At 42.0% G+C, this 22,623-nt stretch overlaps 1 protein-coding gene across 1 annotated transcript in view; it reads right to left on the bottom strand.

The window, feature by feature from the left end:
* Nucleotides 1–6,690, bottom strand: part of Ros1 (ROS proto-oncogene 1, receptor tyrosine kinase) — a 136,397-nt gene extending 129,707 nt beyond the window's left edge. Inside the window, exon 1 of the mRNA XM_052163597.1 lies at nucleotides 6,568–6,690. Within this exon, the coding sequence (XP_052019557.1) occupies nucleotides 6,568–6,690 (123 nt within the window). The remainder of the gene's footprint in view (nucleotides 1–6,567) is intronic.
* Between the last annotated feature and the right edge of the window lie 15,933 nt (nucleotides 6,691–22,623).

Raw genomic sequence — 22,623 nt, 5'->3', positions numbered from 1 at the left:
GTCATGAAGAGCAGCTGAGGCTCTTGGCACAGTGAGAGGTCACAGGAGGCCATTGGTGAAAGTGCAGCCTCAGTTGCAATTGATGGCCCAGGACTTGAAGGGGTCATGCATAGGAGCAGAGGCTTGTCACCATCAAGAGAGCCTATGAGAGGCTTTTGGTGAAGCCTAATTACAGTGGAAGATAGCAGTATTTTGGAAATGCCAGTACCATGTGAAGACCACCAAGAACAGCAGCAGCAGCAGTGGAATACAGGCAGCTGGCGCCTAGAAGACAAGCTGTGTGCTACAAAGGGCAGGACTGAAGAAATGGCCCAAGCCCTTGGAGGAGCACAGGAGATGGTGAGTTGGATCCCAGACATTGAACCATTGGAGTTTGAGTTTTGCTTTTTGTTGTGACTGTGATTAAATCCTAATAATATAAATTCAGATGAAAGACAACTGATTTGCAATTTATTATTTTCCCATCCCCTCAAAAATTATGTTAACTTGTAAAGGCAAAATAGAAGATGTTGAGTTGAGTTTGTGTCTGTGTTAAACACAGAAACGGGAGATTCCTGATGGCCACAAAGCCATACCGCAGCAAGACTGCTTCCCGGTGTTGCCGTTGGTAGAGAGGAAATTCAGCCAGCTGCTCGGAATGGCAGGCCTGGCCTTGGGCAAGGATCCTCTGTGGTATTCAGAATTGTGGCAGCAATTTCCCTGCCTCCATTCATTCACCGTCCCCTTCATAATCAATCATCGATCAGAACTCACATTTATAGAACCATTTCTACTTTTAGAAGGCCCTTTTAGAGCCATTTTATGCCACATCTCGATAAACTGTCTCAACAACCCTACAAAACATGTTCTTTTACTAACCCTGTTTTATAGCTGAGGTCCAGGGCGTTTTGGTACACTGCTTGGGTTCTGGTTTCGAGGGTGCAGGCAAGCTGTGTTCTTTGTGAACACCCTGGGACCCCTTTCTCTGAGCGTTGGACCTTCACCTCCGTCTGCAAAGCTTCAGTGGCTCCAGTTATCTCCCTCCAACACACAGGCCTGGTCCCACATCACAGACCCTCAGGACTGCTGCAACACCTACTCCTTGGCACAGTCTTCTCTGCCCTGGCATCATCTGAGCTGGAACTAATCAAATTCTTAACTTCCTCCCTCACTTACAGAACTGAGCAGCCTGCTCTGCGTTCAAACTTGTTTTAACATATACTTGCCCCTTAAGAGACCTGCTTGACTTAGTAGTTCTCATTTCACGTATAAGAAGAATAATACCTGATGCTTCGATCTATAATTCCAGCATTTAGGTGTCTCTAAGACAAGAGAATTGATTCCAATTCCAGGCCAGAGAATGAGACTCTGACTCAATGTGCACGCACGCACACATACATACTCACTCTCTCTCTCTCTCTCTCTCTCTCTCTCTCTCTCTCTCTCTCTCTCTCTCTTTCACACACACACACACACACACACACACACACCAATAACAACAACAACTATGGGCTAGAGAAAAGGCTCAACAATTAAGGGAGCACTGACTGCTCTTCCAAAGGTCCTGGGTTCAATTCCCAGCAACCACATGGCAACTCATCACTGCCTTTAACTGCAGCTTCACACGGATACACGTGCAGACAAAACACTAAGGCACATAAGATAAAAATAAATAATTAAAAAAGAATAACTTCTCCCTTAACATAAAAGGAAAAAAGAATCACAAAAGATTAAACTCACAACATTTTGAGAAAATTCAATCAAATAATACACTACTATAATATAATTTTTTAATGTTTTTATATATCAATTAAAAAGTAGAGTTGATGAGTTACTCAGTGGTACAGCACCAGCTTGCCATATGCAAGGCTCTAGCTTCAACCACAGCACTGCCAACTATGAACACATAAATTTAAAATTTTGAGAATTTTAGCCAGGTGATGATGGTGCACACCTTCAGTTCTAGCACTCAGGAGGCAGAGGTGAGGGGAATCTCTGGGTTTGAGGCTAGCCTGGTACCCAGGATGAGTTCCAAGACATCCAGGGCTACCCAAAGAAACCCTGTCTCTGAAAACTTTTTTAAAAATAAAAATTACAATTCAGTGCAGGATGTGTGTATGGTAGAAACAACTGCGACCATGACCACACAGGGTGTGGATTCACTATGAGACTTTGATGTCGCTTTGTTGGTCAAGGCCTTGTCACAATAATGCTGCATGTGAAGACATTGCTGGCAGCTGTATTTGTCACTGCTGGCTTGGATACACAAGTACCCTATGTGAGGCAGACATAAATAAATGCATTAGCAACCCAATTTTCCAATTTTTCTGGGAAACGTGCTTAATGATCTTTTTGGACACATTGTTGGCCTGCCTTCCTATTTTAATCACCCTGGAGTCCCAGGCTATGTTTGTATCTGTCAGCCTAGATTACATACAGGAGCCTAGTATGAGAGGTGCCATCCAGCAGCTAACCAAAAGCAGATGCAGAGACCCACAGCCAAACATTAGACAGAGTTCTGGAAGTCTTGTGGATGGGTTGGAGGAAGAAATGAGGAACCCAGAGGTGGGTGGCAGATAAGGATTCCAAATAAGACCAACGGAATCAACTATACTGGATACTTGGGGCTCCCAGAGACCAAGTCACCAACCGAAGAGATTACAAGCGCTAGAACTATTGCCCTTCCCCCACATATGTACCAGAAGTGCAGCTTGGTCTTCATGCAAGTGTCCCAACAACTGGAGTGGGCCTTATCCTAATTCTGTTGCCTGCCTGTGGATCCCGCTTCCCTAATTGGGCTGTCTTGTCTGGCCTCAGATAAGGGAGGAAGTCCTGAAGTGATTTGAGATACCAGGGTGGGAGCTCACCCCTTCTCTGAGGTGAAGTGGAGAGGGATGGAGGGAGGCTCTTGGGAGGAGGAAGTGGGAGGAAAGAAGGGCTGTGATTTGGATGTAAAGTGAATAGATAGATAGATAGATAGATAGATAGATAGATAGATAGATAGATAGATAGATAGGCAGATAGATAGATAGATAGATAGATAGATAGATAGATAGATAGATAGATAGATAGATAGATAGGGAAAAAGGCAACAAAGAATGAATTGTCAACTTTATCCTTACCCCTTAGTTTTAGATTTGGATTCTTTTCCATTTTACTGGCCAATCTATTTCTACATGAAAACAAACTATGCAAATTTCTAGACGTTTCACAGCATTTGGGGATTACTCCATTATCTTATTAAGATTTGCTTTTATAATTTTAAATCATGTCGGGAGAGGGGATTCTAGTGTGCACTTGAGTACAGGTGCTCACCGGCTAGAGGAATCAGATTTCCCTGGTGCTAGGTAATTGTGAGCCCCCCAACCTGGATTTAGGCTGGGTTAGAACCTGGGGTAGAGCCTAGATTAAGAAACAAGCTTGACAGCCGGGCAGTGGTGGCGCATGCCTGTAATCCCAGCACTCTGGGAGGCAGAGGCAGGTGGATTTCTGAGTTCGAGGCCAGCCTGGTCTACAGAGTGAGTTCCAGGACAGCCAGGGCTACACAGAGAAACCCTGTCTCGAAAAACCAAATCCAAAAAAAAAAAAAAAAAAGAAAGAAAAGAAGCAGCTTGAGGCCTCTGCAAGGGCAGTGCACACTATTAAACACTAAGAAGTGTCTCCTGCATGCACCCTAACCCAGTTATCTTGTTTTTGTTGTTTTTAAATGTTTTATGTTGACATACAAAAAAGGTATTGATATTTGCACATGATTTTTTTTAAACAGAGCAGCCTCCTGAAGCTTGTGTTTTCTAATAGTCTTTTAGTTGGTTCCTGGTTAGTAAATGTTAAACTGTATCATTATCATTCTCTAATTCGTCAAAACTCTAAAACTACAGTACAATACGTGAGTAATTTTTTTAACTGTCTAGTGATCAAACCATTGGCATGTCAGCATACTGCCGTGTCCACGAGGGCACTGGTCACATCCTATTGACCCTGTTGAGTTTCCAGCTACAACCGGTGCAGAGCTGGGGTTACACAGATTTCCAGGAAGGATACTAAGTAGAACTGGCACTGCTAAGTCCTGAACTTAGCCCTCGGTTATTAAATCATTTCTACAACTGAGAAAATTGTGATAAAAACGAAGCCTTTTATGTTCTGCTGTGCCCTGAGGATCTATAGCAAAATGCACTTCTACAACTTAATTTGACTATGAATTTGGGGGTAGGGCTGATTGAGTGATTGATGGATTGATGGATGGATGGATGGATGGATGGATGGACTGAGTCTATTTTATAAACCATTTCATAATATTAATGGTCTTGAGAAGATTCACTATTTTTTTTCTGGAGCACATGGCATCTAGAATTCAAAGATAAGGCCATTGATATATTGTGCTCACACATAGTGTCTCTCAGTCAACACACAATCCCCTCTGCTCAAGCACAGAACTCAGGCATGTGCTTTCCCCAGCAATTCTACTATTATTTTCTGTGCCTGGCTTGTTGTGGTCACGGTCTGTCTTACTCTGTAGACTACTCTATCCTGGAGCTCACTCTGTAGCCCAGAACCTGTCCTGGTTCTGCGGATTACAGGCATGGATCACCATGCTTGACTTAATCCTTACATTCTTTTATTCAAGAATGTGTTTCATGTTTAAATAGAAAACAGAAACTGCCTTAATATCAACCACTTATCAAAATCCTGATATCAAAGATGTTCTTCACAGCAAAGGTCCACATTAAAAAGGGACGGTGGGGAATACTAAGGTGGGTATCTCATGCCTCACAGTGGCTGTGTTAATTTGCCCATCTACCTACTGCTGCCCCTTCCAAACCTGAGTGGGAGGCTCAGCTCAGAACACTTTATTACATTTACTGGTCAAACCAGCAGACTGTGTCTCTTGCAATGGCCACCTTGGGGGCTGTACCCTCCTCTGTAGGTGGCAAACGGAAGGCAGCCCAACAAAGGAACTGAATGTCTGTCTAGGCTGCCAAACCCTGAGGGCACGGAGCCCACACACAGAGAACAACGCAACGATAAGGAGAACAAAAAACAAAATGAAGACTGGAGTTTTGAAAAATAATCAAAATCAGTTCCAAGAGTAAGGAAATATACATCCTGCAATGGTACACGCTCTTAATAGAGCTCTCTAAATGTGCTAAAGAGCTTATTTCCAAAGATCTTAAGGATATAAGGGAAATCCATAATGTAAGGTGAAATTGAATGATTATATGTAAAATTATAAATATGTTTAAGCCAGCCATAGTAGCTTGCTATGGTAATTCCAATCCTAGGCAGGCTGGAGCATGAGGATTGCCAGATGTTTGGGGCCAACTTTGGCTACAAAGTGAACCTCTGTCTCAAAAAATAATTATATATACACACAACATGCATATCAAAGTATGTTTGAGAAAAATATCAAGGGTTAACAGTGGAACCATCTGTCCTCATTCATTCTCTCCTCTTTATCATATAAACAGTGTGATGTGTAAAGATATATACATATATTGCCACATATCCATTGACTTATCAGGAAGTGAATGAAGAGGTCTCATTTAAGGGCAGAAGACCATATTCTCATACGGTTTCTGCAAGTTAGGCTAGCATGACATTCCTGGGCCCCCTGCCTCAGCCTTCCTCACAATACCTGATTTCTGTGCTTCTCTTTGCAAGTTTGTAGCATAACTGCAAGAAGCCAAAGCAAACCTGTCTGCATCAGTGAGAGTGATCTTGGCTAAGACTTCTGTAAACTCCTTATAAATTGTTACTCTCTATAGTTTGCCTGGGCAACAATCTACTGCTTTACTTAAATTAAAACATGTGTGTAACACCCTCTTCTAATCTGCCAGAGAACTCTACCTCCAATGTGTTAGCTTAAGAATGAGTACAATGTTAGACACTTTGTTACTTTATAAGGATACAAAATGACATACCTAATCTATCATGTTATTTAATCCTTAGATAGGAACAATGCATATCTTCCTGGCTTTGGTTTTTCAAGTTAATTGGTGGCTATAAAATATAAAAGTTAAAATAAACGTAATGGCCGTTTTAAGCACACCCAAGTCACTATTGAGGCAATGTCATAGAATACATTAAAAAAGAACAACAATAATAAAGAAAAGGTGTTCATGTCAAAACTGATTAGTCAAACCTGATGAATTCTTAGGGACAAAAAAAGAGACACAAATAATCCTGTCTTTTGACACAAAATGTTGTACCTAGCCTCTGCACCTGCTTCCTAGTCAGTAATCCACCCATAATATGATCACTGTTAAGTGAGAAATATAAAGATTAAAGTGTATCAAAAGCCTATTTTATATTTTAAACAAATATTAATATTTTATAGTAAATTACTTAGTAGAATATTTTAGTTTGTAAAATCTAATTCCATCTAAGGTCTCCCATTCCCCCCCCCCCAAAAAAAATCTAGAACTTGAAAGCAATTAAATAAAATATCCTTCCTTATATCTTGAAGCTATAGATTTCTCCTACCTTGGGGGTGAGGGAAGGGGACCTTGTCATGGAAAGAAAACAATCCTGTCAGTTATATATGGGATTCGCCTTCTAATCTCTGCAAAGACAAAAGCCGGTGAAACTTACCAGGTTAGTTACACAGGACGTTAGGCAGCTGCTCAGAACTGCACCCTGCACCACAGAAATCCATATGCACCCAAGGACCACAAAGTTCACAGGTTTCAGGGTAAGGCAGAAGACGTTCTTCATCCCTCAGGAGAGCTGCTTCCTACACGGCTGGTGTCCTCATACCTCCATCTTGCTTTAAGAATTCTTTAAGCTTCATATTTCACTTGCAAGTGTGACGAGTGGGTTTTCTGTTTTCTTTTGCAGTGTTAGAACATTGGTCTCTCTTAAAAGACTATTGAGGCCTGTTAGTTTAGACCTTTGGATCTTAGATAGCCCGGAACATCACAGCAAGGCTATTTTATAGTTTAGCTTCCTTTTGCTCCCATAATGAAAGACGTCCCCTGGCTAAAGGCTAGATCATGGAAGAGCTCTCCACATGCAAAATAAACAGTAGAAACTCAGATTGCTTTCCAGCAAGCCAGGTCACACAATCCTGACGCAGAACGCTTAGGTCCGTCAGCCACCGCCCCTCTTTGAGGTTGACTGAGAAATGCAGGAAATTGGGTTTTGACTATGCATGCTTAGCAAACCGTGGTATCTCATAATTATTTTAAAATCTAGAAGCCTTAATAGTAAGTAATGAGCTAGGGAATAAATTAGGAATGCTCTGAAACCAATTTTTTTTAAAGAGCAAAAGAAGCTGAAAACTATTAGAAATATTCTCTGAGGGCAAGTTCAAGACAAGGAAGTTTGTTAAAAAAAAAAAAACTCTCAGAATTTTACTACATATTAACTAAAATACAGCCTTATCGAATCTATTGAGACAGAAACCAAGCACCATAGAGAACTAAGATACTTACTAGTGTAGCACCTTGGGAAGAAAATATGGTACAGAATCTCCACGGGTCTATCACCCAGACAAAGTTCATATGAAGCCACAACAAAGAATTTAAAATCTGCAAGCTACAGGATTCAGCCATTCTGGATAGATCGACTCTGGTTTCTCTACCCCATTCCCCACCCCACAGACAGAATTTTCTATGCCTAGGTTAGCCTTCAAGTCTCTATATAGTTGAGGATAACTTTGAACTTTACTCCTTCTGCCTCTTTCATATTGTTTTTAAGATTTGTGTATTATGTAGTGCTGTGCTTGCATGTACACCTGAGGGCCAGAAGAGGGCACCAGATCTTATTAACTGATGGTTATGAGCCACCATGTGGTTGGTTGCTGGGAATTGAACAGAGGACCTCTGGAAGAGCCATCTCTTAACCTCTGCGCCATCTCTCCTCCTCCTCTTCCTCCTCCTCCCCCTCCTTCTCCTCCTTCTCCTCCTTCTCCACCACCACCACCAGCAGCATCACCACTACCCTTGTTGTTGTTGCTGCTGCTGCTGCTGCTGCTGCTGTTGTTGTTGTTGTTGTTGTTGTTGTTGTTGTTGTTCTTCTTCTTCTTCTTCTTCTTCTTCTTCTTCTTCTTCTTCTTCTTCTTCTTCTTCTTCTTCTTCTTCTTCTTCTTTTCTCTTGTTCTTTCTTGTTGTTCTTCTTGTTTTTCTCCTCTTCCTCCACTTCTTCCTCCTCCTCCTCTTCCTCCTCCTCCTCTTCCTCCTCCTCCTCTTCCTCCTCTTCCTCTTCCTCCTCCTCCTCTTTCTTTGTTTCTTTGTTTGAGACAAGGCCTTACTATGTAGCTCTGACTTATCTGGAACTCACCATGTAGACCAAGCTGGCCTCAAACTCAGAGAGATCCACCTGCCTCTTTCTCTCAAATGCTGGAGAGATGGTTCAGCTGTAAAGAGCACTGACTATTCTTCCAGAGGTCCTAAGTTCAAATCCCAGCAACCACATGGTGGCTCACAACCATCTGTATAGAGATCCGATGCCCTCTTCTGGTGTGTCTGAATACAGCTACAGTGTACTTACATATAATAAATAAATTAAGTCTCAAAAAAAAGAATGTCTTAGAGGCATGCATACACCATGCCCAGCCTAACCTTGAATTTTTTTGTTTTTTCAAGACAGGGTTTCTCTATGTAGACCTCACTCTCCTGAAACTCATTTTGTAGACTAACCTGGCCTTAAATTCAGATATACACTTGCCTGCACTTCCCAAGTGCCGGGACAAAAGCCATGCTCTACCACACCCAGCTTCAACCTTGAATTTTTAATTCTCCTGCCTCTATATTTCAAGTATGTGGCAGTGGTTTTATTATCATAATTAATGTTATTGTTATATTTAGTATATGTGTGCCTGTCTATAAGTACATATGTGCCACAGTGAGTGTGTGGAGATCAGAGAACAATTGTGGGAATTGCTTCTCTCCTTCAACCACTCAGGTCCCAGGGGTTGACCTCAGGTCGTCAGACTTCACAGTAAGTGCTTTTACTCACTGTGCCATCCTACCAGCCCAGTAATGTTCTCTTTAACAACTATCTGAAGTGCCAAATGAGCTGCCCTCTTGTCTTCAATCAACAATAGCAAATATCATTTAACCTTTAGCCCAGGATCCAGGTTCTCAGTGACACAGACATGAGGATTTGTCCGCAGTTGCATGTCTTTGTGGTAAAGGTTGACACTGACTATGATAAAACATGAATGGATATTGACTGACCCCATACTTAACCCCCCAAAAATTGTTTTCTTAAAAATCTTCCCCTGTTGCCCACATGTTCTTTGTTAGTCTGCTGTGTTTTCAGAAATACAGAGTAAAGAATAAAATATAGAGCTACTCTGTTTCTTGATCATAGGACTCTAAACGTCTTTCTGCAGAAAATAATTTTTCTCCTCTTACAAATTAAAATCATAATCTTTATTTGGTGGCAGACACAGAGAGAAGGGTCAGGGGTTTAGTACCTGAGGCTCTTGTAAAGGCTCTGTTCACAGCTCCCATGTAATGTCTCAAACCATCTGTAACTCCAGTTTTATGGGATCTGATGTCCTCTTCTGATCTTCATGGGTACTGCATACATGTGGTGCACATACATGCATGCAGGCAAAATATTCATACAATGAAATTAAATTACATAAATCTTTAATTTTCTTCACTTGGACCACCTATGCCTTTTGTCTTGATAACATAAACAACACTTGTAATTTTTACTTCACTAACAGAATAGGTCACCAAATGTGGCCTGAAAACTTAAGACATTCATTTATTGGACTAGGAGTGGGGTATGAAAAACTGCTGTAATTTGAAGATTGCATGTTTACTCTAGGTTTTGTAATCTTTTGAGCACATAAATTTACAAGAGTGTAAGGACATGTGTGTTTAAAGATATTTGTTGCATTTTATTCACATCAAGAAAAATCAGCCAGGCGTGGTGGTACTGGCTATAATTTCAGCACTCTGGAAGCTGAGGCAGGGAAGGGTTGCCTCAAATTTTGTGACAGCTTGTGCTGCACAGTAAGTACAAGACTAAGCAGCGATATGTACCCAGGAACAAAAGGAGGAGAAGGAAGAGGAAGAGAAGAGAAAAGAAAAAAGAAAAAATAAGTGTTGTGACACTGTCCTATAATCATAGAACTAAGGATTTGGAGGCAGGAAGATCAGAATTCAATGCTAGCTTTGACTACATGGTGACTCTGAGGCCACCTGGGCTATATCAAACCCTGTCTCAAAAAAAAAAAAAAAAAAAAAAAAAAAAGCTGGGCGGTGGAGACAGAGGCAAGCAGATTTCTGAGTTCGAGGCCAGCCTGGTCTACAGAGTGAGTTCCAGAACAGTCAGGGCTATACAGCCCTGTCTCAAAAGAACCAAATCCAAAAAACCAAATGTGTGTGTGTGTCTGTGTGTCTGTGTGTATGGAGTTGGGCAGTAATAGTACATACCTTTAATCCCAACATTAGGATGGATGGCCTCTGAGGTTGAGGCTAGCCTGGTCTACAAGTTCTAAAACAGCAGACAGCAAGTGTTACACAAAGAAACCTGTCTTTAAAACCTCTGTGTGTGTGTGTGTGTGTGTGTGTGTGTGTGTGTGTGTGTGTGTGTGTGTGTGTGTGTGTGTGTGTGTGTGTGTGTGTGTGTGTGTGTCTGTGTGTGTGTGAAATCATGAGCTGTGCTGTCTTTAGAAATCATGGGGTAACACTTGCTGCACTCTACTAGTTACCAGAGTTATAAACCTTCCCAGATTCTGGAAAGAGAAATTATGCCCCATCTCCATGAGACAAGTTTCCAGAAAAACCTACGTTAGCAATTATTGTTCTACTCCAGAAAATATAATCGACCACCACAAAAGTAGTCAACATTTTCATAGTTCTGATATGCAGAAGTTTCAATTTCACAGAGAAACCAGTTCCCCAATAACACATTTCCAACGTTAGTTACCATAATGTATGTGAATGGCCAAGAAGGGATCCTGAGATCTTGCCTCATTCATACTTGTCTAATTTTGTACTGTGAACATTTTTTTTTTTTTTGGTTTTTCTGAGACAGGGTTTCTCTGTGTAGCCCTGGCTGTCCTGGAACTCACTCTGTAGACCAGGCTAGCCTCGGACTCAGAAATCTGCCTGCCCCTGCCTCCCAAGTGCTGGGATTAAAGGTGTGCACCACCACTGCTCGGCTGTGAACAGTTATTATAGACTCAAAAACTAAACTAAAAAACATTGATTTACAAGTATGGAAACACATGCTTCCAATCCTAACATTTGAGAGGTAGACATAAGACAATCCCAGGTTCAAGGTCACCCTCAACTCCACTCTTACAGAATCCCACCCCCCACTACAATCTCCCCTTCACCCCAGAGAAAGGGAAGCCCCCCCTTGGTTACAACCCCACCCTGGGACACCAGGTCCAAGCATAACGAAGCACAACCTCTCCACTGAGGCCCAACCAGGTAGTCAGGTAGGGGAAGGGATCCAATAGGAGGCAACTGAGTCAGAGACAGCCCGTTCTCCAATTGTTAGGTGTCCCACATAAAGACCAAGATGCCCATCTTCAACAAATGTTATAGGGCTTAGGTCCAACCCCTGCATACTCTTTGGTTGGTGCTTCAGTCTCTGTGAGGCCCCATGGGTCCAGGCTAGTTGACGCTGTAGATCTCCTTGATCAGTTCTATACCCCACTTTTCCTCAAGACTCCCCAAGCTCTACCTGATGTTCAACGGTGGGTCCCTGTATCTGTTTCACTCCATTGCTGGGTAGAGCCTTGTAGTGGGAAAATAATTATATAAAGTACCACCCCTCCAGGCCTCTTCACCAAGTCCTGGAAGGTCTCACTCAGGTCAGCTCTTACTGACGCCACCGAGCCAATCTTTCCTGGCTAGCTCTCACAGCATCCCAGCTGTGTTTCCTCTCTGCCATAGACTGTCTAAATGGTGGGTGTCCCACACTTCTGCCCAGCACCGACTTCTTCCAAGTATCCGGTAAAGCATGACTCTAAAACTTGAATAATTAACCAAATATATATATATATATATATATATATATATATATATATATATATATATATATATATATATATATATATATAACTCACAATTACATTATGACAATTTAAAATGATAAAGTCTTATCCCAATATTTCTAACCTCTCCAAAACATCAGAAATACATCTGAAGCCATCTGGATATCCGCATCCCCTTCTCCCTCTGCTCAGGTGGTCCACTGAGCCTCTCCTCTCTCCTCCTCTCACTTTCTCTTAGCTCCTCCTCCTCTCTCTCCCCTCCAATCACTGTCCTCTCACTGCCTCAATGTGCATGGATAGGAAATATCTTGCAGCAGAGCCTCTCAGAGGACAGTTATGCTAGACTCATGTCTGCAAGAATAACAGAGCATCCTTAATATTGTCAGGGGTTGGGTCTTGTCCCTGGGGTGGGTCTCAACTTGAGCCAGCCATTCCATAGTCTCTGCTTCATCTTGTCCCTGTGCTGCTTGTGGGCAAGACACATTTTGGGCTAAAGGTTTTGTGGGTGGGTTTTTGTCCTTATTCCTTCACTGGGAGTCCTGCTTAGCTACAGGAGGTGGCCACATGGGGCTCCATATGCCCCACTGCCAGGAGTCTCAGCTAGAGTCTCCTTTATGGACTCCCTGGTGTCTCCCCCATCCCAGGTCTCCGGTACATCCTAGAAATCTGCTCCACATTTGCCACCAATTTCCATTCACTCTCCCAAACTTCTCTCCTGGCTCCCCCTACACCTGACACCCCTTCTCACCCACCCTATCCTGTTCCCATTCCCACCCCTCTCCTACCCAGTTCCCTCCCTCCATCCAGCTCCAATGTCTCTTTTATTTCCCTCTCTGACTGAGATTCAAGCACCCTCCCTTGGGCCTTCCTTCTTGTTTAGCTTTTTTGGATCTGTAAAATATAGTGTGGTCATCCTGTACTTTATGGCTAATGTCTACTTATAAGTGAGTACATATTGTGCATGTCCTTTTGCCTGAAAAATTCTTGATGTCCTTGTTTTTAATAGCTGAGTAGTATCTCATTGCATAAATGAACGCCATTTTCTTTATCCACTCTTCAGTTGCGAGACATCTGGAGAGTTTCCAGTGTTTGACTATTACAAGTTAAGCTACTATGAGCATAGCTGAGCAATTGTCCTTTTGGTGTGGTGCAGCATATTTTGGGTCTATGCCTAGAAGTGGCATAGGTGGGTCTTGAGGTAGAACTATTCCTAATTTTCTGAGAAACCACCAACTTGATTTCCAGAGTGGTTGTACAAATTTTCACTTCCACACTCTTGCCAACCTCTGCTGATGTGAGTTTTTGATCTTAAGTCATTCTGATGAGTGTGAGATGCAACCTCAGAGTATTCTTCATTCACCCATTCATCTTTTTATGAGGCCTAACCACATGTCTATATAAATATGTTAACGCATTTGTTAAAATCGAGGAAGAAGTATTCCCATTATAGTTATCATTTCTGAAAGAAAAAAAATGTAGCATCAATGTTCAGTTTTTAATGAATCCGGAGATAGTTCTCAAAGTTCAAATGCAGGCAGTAGAATACCATGTTAGTTGGTGTCATGTACTTTATTCAACTTTCCTGCCTTACCTCTTTCTGTTGCTCAGATAAAGATCTAGCATTGTTTTCTTCAGCTATTTATAGTTAGGGAAGGGATCTCAACACTCGCATACTTTCATGAGAGCCCTTGGACCACTTAGTAGTGAAAAGCACCAGCAAATAAGAGCAACACACTGTGCTTTGCACTCCTAAAGCTTTTGCAGTGACACAAGTCCTGTACATAGAAGAACCAGGACACCAACCAGATTTAGAAAAAACCTGCATGTCTTCCTCCAGTCCCTTTATCTGAACTTGCCACCATTTGCCAGGGTTGTTTGAGACAAAGCTTCAATTCAGTCCTCATAGAAACAATGAAATTTCACAATGCACAATGCTTGCAAAACCCTTCTACCACAGAACAATGCAATGTTTACTTTCCTGTTTAAAGACTCTTCTTACAGATTAGATTAGTTCACAGGAAATGGATGAATGTAGGCAAGAGCAAAGCCAGAGGATCTGGGCTCTAGCCACAGCAAGGTTAAGAAAGCTGGCTGGTCAGCCTGTTAAGTGTTTGGGGCCAAAAGTAAACTGTCTTGGAACATCTATTACAGTTGCTATTTTTAAAGTTTTTTTTTTTATTTTTTTAAATTAGATATTTTCTTTTTCTTTACATTTCAAATGTTATACCTTTTCCTGGCTTTCCCTCCAAAAATCCCCTATCCCATTCCCCCTCCCCCTAATTCTATGAGGTGTTCGCCCACCCATCCACCCACTTCACTGTCCTCGCATCCCCCTACACTGGGGCATAGAGCCTTCACAGGACCAAGGGCCTCTCCTCCCTTTGATGTCCAGCAAGGCCATCCTCTGCTACATATGCAGCTAGAGCCATGGGTGCCTGTGGTTGGTGGTTTAGACGCTGGGAGTTCTGGAGAGTCTGATTGGTTCATATTATTGTTCCTCCTGTGGGGTTGCAAACCCCTTCACCTTCTTCAGTCCTTTCTCTAACTCCTCCACTGGGGACCCAGTGCTCAGTCCAGTGATTGGCTGTGAGCATCTACCTCTGTATTTGTCAGGCTCTGGCAGAGCCTCTCAGGAAACAGCCATATCAGGCTCCTGTCAGCAAAGCACTTCTTGACATCCACAATAATGGCTAGGTTTGGTAACTGTATACGGGATAGATTGCCAGGTGGGGCAGTCTCTGGATGGCCTTTCCTTCAGTCTCTACACTTTGTTTCCGTATCTCCTCCTGTGGGTTTTTTGTTCTCCCTTCTAAGAAGGACCAAAATATCCACACTTGGTCTTCCTTCATGTGGTCTGTGAATTGTATCTTGGATATTCCAAGCTTTGAGGCTAATATCCACTTATCATGGTGAGTGCATACCATGTGTGTTCTTTTGTGATTGGGTTACCTCACTCAGGATATTTTCTGGTTCTATTCATTTGCCTAAGAATTTCATGAGATCATTGTTTTTAATAGCTGAGTAGTACTCCATTGTGTAAATGTACCACATTTTCTGTATCAATTGCTCCGTTGAAGAACATCTGGGTTCTTTCTATTTTCTGGCTATTATAAACAAGGCTGCTATGAACATAGTGGAGCATGTGTCTTTATTACATGCTGGAGAAATCTCTGGGTATATGCCCAGAAGTGGTATAGCTTCCTCGGGTAATACTATGTCCAATTTTCAGAGGAACTGCCAAACTGATTTCCAGAGTAGTTGTACCAACTTGCAATCCCACCAACAATAGAGGAGTGTTTCTCTTTCTCCACATCCTTGCCAGCTTCGGCTGTCACCTGAGGTTTTGATCTTAGCCATTCTAACTGATGTGAGGTGGAATCTCAGACTTGTTTTAATTTGCATTTCCCTGATGACTAAGGATGCTGAACATTTCTTTTTTGGGGATGGGGGAATTAAATATTTTTTTATTTTTTATATTATTTTCTATATTCTTTGTCTACATTCCAAATGATTTTCCCTTTCCCGATTCCCCCCCTCCCCTTAAGTCCCATAAGCCCTCATCCCTCTGCCCCTTCTCCAATCAACCCCCTCCTTCTTCTCTGTCCTTATACTCCCCTACAATGCTGGGTCAAGCCTTTCCAGGACTAGGGCCCTCTCCTTCTTGGGAATCATTTGCTATGTGAATTGTGTCTTGAGTATTCAGAGCTTCTGGGCTAATATCCACTTATCAGTGACTGCATTCCATGTGTGTCCTTTTGTGATTGGATTACTTCACTTAGGATGATATTTTCCAGCTCCAACCATTTGCCTAAGAATTTTATGAATTCATTGTTTTTAATTGCTGAGTAGTATTCCATTGTGTAAATATACCACATTTTCTGTATCCATTCCTCCATTGAGGGACATCTGGGTTCTTTCCAGCTTCTGGCTACTACAAATAGGGCTGCTATGAACATAGTGGAGCATGTGTCTTTATTGCATGCCGGGGAATCCTCTGGGTATACGCCCAGGAGTGGTATAGCTTTGTTTAGATCTGTACCTCATTTTTTTAATGGGGTTATTTGGTTCTCATGGAGAGAGAGAAGGTCTGCAATGGAGATTTTACAAAGATACAACTTCTTAATTTTTATATAACTAAGTTTAATTCCTTTCTTTTGAAATCTACTGGTAACTCACAGTCGTTCTAGAGGCTTTGTGAGTTCTAAGTTGACACAAAGTTTTTTGTTTGAGTCAGGGTCTCACGTAGCACAGGCCTCCAGTTCAGGGCAAGTAAGGTTTACATAGCAAGATCCAAGCCTGGCAAGGCTACCATAGCCTGACTTTCATTGTAAATAGTATAAGTAAACACTTAATGCAGCTTCTTTGGTAGGGTATAGTATATATGGGACCCTGGGTTCTATATGTACAGCACCACATACACTGGGTGTGATGGGATGTGTGTGCCTGCACATGTAGGCACAATGATTTATAGTTCTGTATATAAATAATTAAAATATTTGGCTTAGAGTTTACATTCAAAGAAGAAAATATCTCTCCTCTCTCTCTCTCCTCTCTCTCTCTCTCTCTCTCTCTCTCTCTCTCTCTCTCTCGATCTCACATAGCCAATGCTGGCTTCTAATTCTCTTTGTAACTGAAGATGACCTTGAACTTCTGATCCTCTTGTCCTTACTTCCTGAGTTCTTAGACAGAGTGTGTACCCTCACACCTAGTTTGTGTGGTGTCGTGACTTTGTGCATGCTACATGCTGAACTACATCTGCAAACTCAAAAGATTCTTTTATTATACATATTTTATACTTCTAGAGAGATAATGGATCATTTTTGAAAATCTGTACTGACCTGAACAGGGCAGATGAAAAATAGAAGTGGATGTTGGTCGAGTAGAGGTTGTGATCTAAAAAAAGAAACCCTGGAATTGTAGAGGACCATTGTAGGGTTTCACATGGGAATTTTCCAGTCTCTGAACTCAAATGGAAAGAAAAATCGAAACAGAAAATGCCTCATTCAACAAATATATTTTGTAAATCTACAACTGTCACGTTTTGTGTCAGAGGTTAAGTTTAAGTTTCTGTACCTTATTGTATATTTTTAGATATTTCACAATGTTTTAAAATGTTGCACACACACACACACACAAATAAGTCAGATGTGGAAATTATTGACTATAATCACTGCCTTTGGGAAGTGAAATTTAACATCATTTTCAGCTTTATATTAAGTTTAAGACCAGCCTGAGTGCGCACGCACGCGCGCGCGCGCGCGTGCGCGCACACACACACACACACACACACACACACACAGCCAGATGTAGTTGCCCAAGCCTTTGATCTCACCACTCTGGAGACAGAGACAGGTGGATCTCTGTGAGTTCAAGTCCTGCCAAGGATATATAGTGTCTCAAAAAAAAATGTGTATGTGTGTGTGTGTGTGTGTGTGTACATATAAGTGTGTTTGCCCACATTCAGAAGTCAATTATTTTCTTTTGACTTGTTTCTCTTATCACAGGATGAGTCCCAACTAAACATCAGAAGCACAGGACCTTATTTATTGGTAAACCTTGGTTCAGATACTAAACACTCTACTTAACCATAGTACCCTGGTCATAGCACTGTGGTTTGTATCTCAGTATGATATATAGTGTCTATGGCACAAAATATATCAGTCACCCTAGTCATTGATACATCATTTTTGTTGGTTTTATATCTGCATTCACAGAAATATCTACTCAAAGCCTTATTTGCTTGTTTGGCCAGTTTATTTTTATCTGAGCATCTTTCTTTACTTTCTTTTTTCTTTCTTCATTCTCTTTTATTTCTGTTTTTCTTTTCATTGGTTTTTTAAAAAGAGAAGTCATATATCCCAGGCTGGTGGTGAGCTATATATCCAAGGATGGCCTTGATCTTCCTGTACTTCCCAAGAGCTAATGTTACAGGCATGAGCTACTGTATTTTTTTGTTTGTGGGACAAAGTTTTGCTTTATAGCCCAGATCAGTTTTAAACTCCTCCTCCTCCTGTTCCTGCTCCTCCTCCTGCTCCTCCTCCTGTTCCTGCTCCTCCTCCTGCTCCTCCTCCTGCTCCTGCTCCTCCTCCTGCTCCTCCTCCTGTTCCTCCTCCTGCTCTTCCTCTTCCTCCTTTTTCACCTTCTTCCCTCAACTTCCCAAATTCTGGGATTCCAGGCAAATGCATGTTCAGTTGGTTTTGGTTTTATCTTTTCAGATTTGGTTGGTTGGTTGGTTTGGTTAGTTTTGTTGTTGTTGCTGTTTTGTTATTGTCTTTATTTGTTGGTTTGGTCGGGTTTTTTTTTAAGACATGATTTTATTTTGCTCAGACAGCCCTTAAACTCACTATGACCTCAAGGAGGAATCACTAAATTCCCAATCCTCTAACTCCCAAATGATGAATTAAAAGGATGTGCTACCATACCCAGTTGGGTTGTTCTTCATCATCAACCATCATTGATTATCATCATCATTATCAGTCATTATCATCATCATTATCATCAATCATTACTCATCATCAATTATCATCACCATCAATTATCATCAATAATCATGAATCATCATCAACCGTCATCATTGTCAGTCATCATCAGTCATCAACCATCATCAATCATCAACCATCATCAATCATCAACCATCATCAATCATCATCATCATCAATTGTCATGTGTAATTTTAAAAATCAGTACTGCCTTTGCCCAGGACCTGGACCAAGCTACCAGCCCCTCCCAGATCCCTTTTGTTCCACTTGGCTCAGCTTCTGGATTGGCCTCCACCAGCCCTGACCTGGCTCCTCTTTCCACCTGCCTTTGCTCCAAGATTGTCTCACTACCAGCCCACTCCCGAGACCCTTGAATCCACGGATAAAAGATGCACACTCAGCTTTATTACCTTAAGTTGCCTGCTAAGCACAATTTCGGGTTGCAGATATCTCTCGCCTGGAAAAGAATGCCCTTACCAATTTATTATCTCAGTCTCTCCTCCACATCCTTGGCTGCCTGTCCTTAGCAGAGGCCTCAGGGCCTAGCTCTCCTTGAGGCCTTACATGATTGCTATGACACTTTCCCTCCAAGGCATGGCAGAAAAGCCCCTTCTCTCCTCTTTCCCTCTTGGGACCTGTACCTGGCCTTCTTTATTGACAAATCAAGAATCGATTAGGACCCTAGACCTTAGTATCAGAACTTCCCCTTTCAATCAACCATCATCAGTCATCACCGATCATTGTATGCATAAATTTTTTCAATCTACTTTTATAAGGCTCAACCTCCCCTTCCTCTACCACCGACCAGAGGTAGTGGAAAAGAAAAGTTATTAGGATACAGGGGAAGTGGACCTGTTTAGTTCTTTGGGGGCGACTCCAATCTTTGTTGCTCTCAGTTCAGTCCACTTGGCAGACACCACACACAAATCAGCAGCTGCAGTCTAGTCCACTCAACAGGCACCACATAAGAATCAGCAATTTCAGTTCAATCCAGAAGAAGCTGTGAGGCTTGCCAACCAGCCTGAGTCCACAGAAGCTGCAAGAAGCTGCGGTAACCTCACAAGAAGTTCTTTGGCCAGTTTCTCTCTATGAGTCACCACCAGCGAGGCTCAGCAATGCAATGTTAGGCAAACTAATCCATGCATGTTGTCAGCAAAGAATAAAGAGGAGCAAAGTGAACCCATGCTCGAGCTCTCACTATCTGTTGGGTCATATTTATAGTTCTTCTAAATATCATGCATCCTTTCACCTTTGTCTGCTTCAGCAAAACATCCTTTCACCTTTGTACCCCAGAAAAGCATTATTTGACATAACTGACTTTCCAAGGAAACCATAGGTTTCCACTTTACATGATCAATCATCATCACTATCATCAATTATCATCAATCTTCAACCCTCAATTATCATAAATCATCATCACCAATCATCAACCATCATCAATTATCATCATCATCATTTCGTGTGTGTGTGTGTGTGTGTGTGTGTGAGAGAGAGAGAGAGAGAGAGAGAGAGAGAGAGAGAGAGAGAGCATGCATAACTGGTATTACAGTGGCATGTTTGTCACAGTGCACATATGGTTCAGAGGGCAACTTTTGGAATTGGTTTTTTCCTTCCATATTTACATGAGTTCCTGGAATCAAACTCAGGCAATCATATTTTTGTCAAAAGCACCTGTACCCAATGGCTCATCTCACTATCTCTCTGTACTGGCTGGTTTTATGTGTCAACTTGACACAGGCTGGAGTTATCACAAAGAAAGGAGTTTCAGTTGGGGAAGTGCCTCCATGAGATCCAGCTGTGGGGCATTTTCTCAATTAGTGATCAAGTGGGGAGGGCCCCCTTGTGGGTGGTTCCACCTTTGGGCTGGTGCTCTTGGGTTCTATAAGAGAGCAGGCTGAGCAAGCCAGGGGAAACAAGCCAGTAAGGAACATCTCTCCATGGCCTCTGCATCAGCTCCTGCTTCCTAACCTGCTTGAGTTCCAGTCCTGACTTCCTTTGGTAATGAACAGCAGTGTGAAAGTGTAAGCTGAATAAACCCTTTCCTCCCTAACTTGCTTCTTGGTCATGATGTTTGTGCAGGAATAGAAACCCTGACTAAGACACCCTCTGTCATCCATGTTGACCTGGAAGCCATGGTAATCCTTGCCTCATCATCTTAAGTGGTGAACTTCAAGTAAGTACCAACATGCCAGCATGCCTGATTGTTTTTTAGAGCCTTCTCCTCAGCTCAGACAAAGAGTGTGACATGATTAGTTATTAATGTTAAAAAGCTGTTAATATTGCTTGGTTTATTTTGAGACAAGGTCTCCTGTAGTGGAGGCAAAACTTGCACTCACTGTGTAGCTGAAGATGACCCTGAACTCCCTATCCGATGACCCTGAACTCCCTATCCTCCTGTCTGTAACTCTCAAGTGCCAACACCTGGGGTACATTTTACTTCTCACTGAGTTTCATAGACATTTTTCCAGGCTAAATATAGTAGCAAATTCCAATAGTGGGTCTGATGGGAATTTCAAGTCCAGCAGGTTCTCTCATCTGCTATCCTCCTTCCTCATTCTTGTATAAGTGGCTTCAACCCCCTCTTGAGTTCTCAGAATGCCTTGTGGGTAAGTTCTGCATGATTTCCTTCCGACCAGGTATACGTTTTGTCCTGCAGAACCTTGATTCATCTTAGCATCAGCCTGGATGGTGACAGCAGACACACTTCATTTTCCTCTCCTGAAACTTACTTGACCACTGAAGACTGTGCCTGGTTCTTTCTGGCAAGAACACCTACAGGAAATGAACAAACTCCCATAATGTTTGTCCCTTCAGCACTCCTCAGGTTTAAGCACAGCACCAAGTGGAGATACCATGACATCATCTTAGGGATCTCAGTGCAGGCCACGCTGAGGCATTTAGGAAACATTCCCTGTTGTTCTTCCATAGATCCTCTCATGTGGAGACTTTAGATTGGGGGCGGTGGTGAATGTTGACAGAGAAAGAGTATGGAAAAGCAATGTCAGGGGACAAATACTAAGTAGAGTGTTGCCCTTCACCTCAAAGGCTCCTTACAAAGAATTTCTTTGCTCACATGAAGCAGGTATCCAGCACGCAGAACCCATGGACCACCCTGCAATAACCAGTTCTGAAGAGTGATGACCACCTACCTTACGAAGCTCATAAATGTTAAATGTGATTTGATGAAAGAGAGAAGGGAGCAGTGGCAAAAACCAGCACTGAACTGTCAAGCCTGTGCTAATGGCCTGTGCTTGGGAGCATAAGGAAAAAAAATGACTGCATTTTAAATACAGGGGCATAATCTAGTGCTATGGGTCAATAATAACAATAATAATAATAATACTCAGTGGATAGCCAGAAGAGAAAAAGATGATTAAAGGACAAACAGCATAAGGAAAAAGAAATAGGAGAGCAAGCCACTCAGTTGGTAGAGGTGCTTGCTACCACGCATGTCAACCTGAGTTTAATACCCAGAGCATTGTGGAGGAAAAAAAAACTACCCACAAATTGGGTTCCTCTCACAACCACACACATGGCCACGTAGATAAATTAATAAATTTAGTTTAATTTTGAGATTTTTTTTACTTACTTTTATTTATTTATGTGCATGAATGGTTGCCTGTGTCTGAGTACCACCATACACACATTGCCCTCAGAAGTCAAAAAAGACACTAGAGTTACAGACAGTTGCGAGCTGCCGTGTGGGTGCTGGGATAGGATGAACCCAGGTCCTCTGTAAGAGCAGCTAGTATTCTTAACCAATGAGACATCTCTCTAGCCCCCAATAAATGTAATTTTTTAATTAAAGGAAAACACAAATAAAAGGAACCCCTAAAAAAGATTCTTGAGGCGATTCCACCTTGTCTGTGTTCTTTTGGTTTTTTTAAAGATTTATTTATTATATATAAGCACACTGTCGCTGTCTTCAGACACACCAGAAGAATGCATCAGATCCCATTACAGATGGTTGTGAGCCACCATGTGGTTGCTATGATTTGAACTCTGGACCTCTGGAAGAGCAGTCAGCACTCTTAACCACTGAGCCATCTCACCAGCCCATTGTTTGTGTTCTTTTTTTTATTTTTATTTTTTTTTTGAGACAGTGTTTCTCTGTATAACCCTGGCTGTCCTGGAACAGGCTGGCCTCGAACTCAGAAATCAAGTGCTTGCCTCTGCCTCCCAGAGGGCTGGGATTACAGA

Source organism: Apodemus sylvaticus, chromosome 19, assembly GCF_947179515.1.
Source record: "Apodemus sylvaticus chromosome 19, mApoSyl1.1, whole genome shotgun sequence".
Classification (NCBI taxonomy): Eukaryota; Metazoa; Chordata; class Mammalia; order Rodentia; family Muridae; genus Apodemus; species Apodemus sylvaticus.
This window is presented reverse-complemented; position numbering and strand designations above follow the sequence as displayed.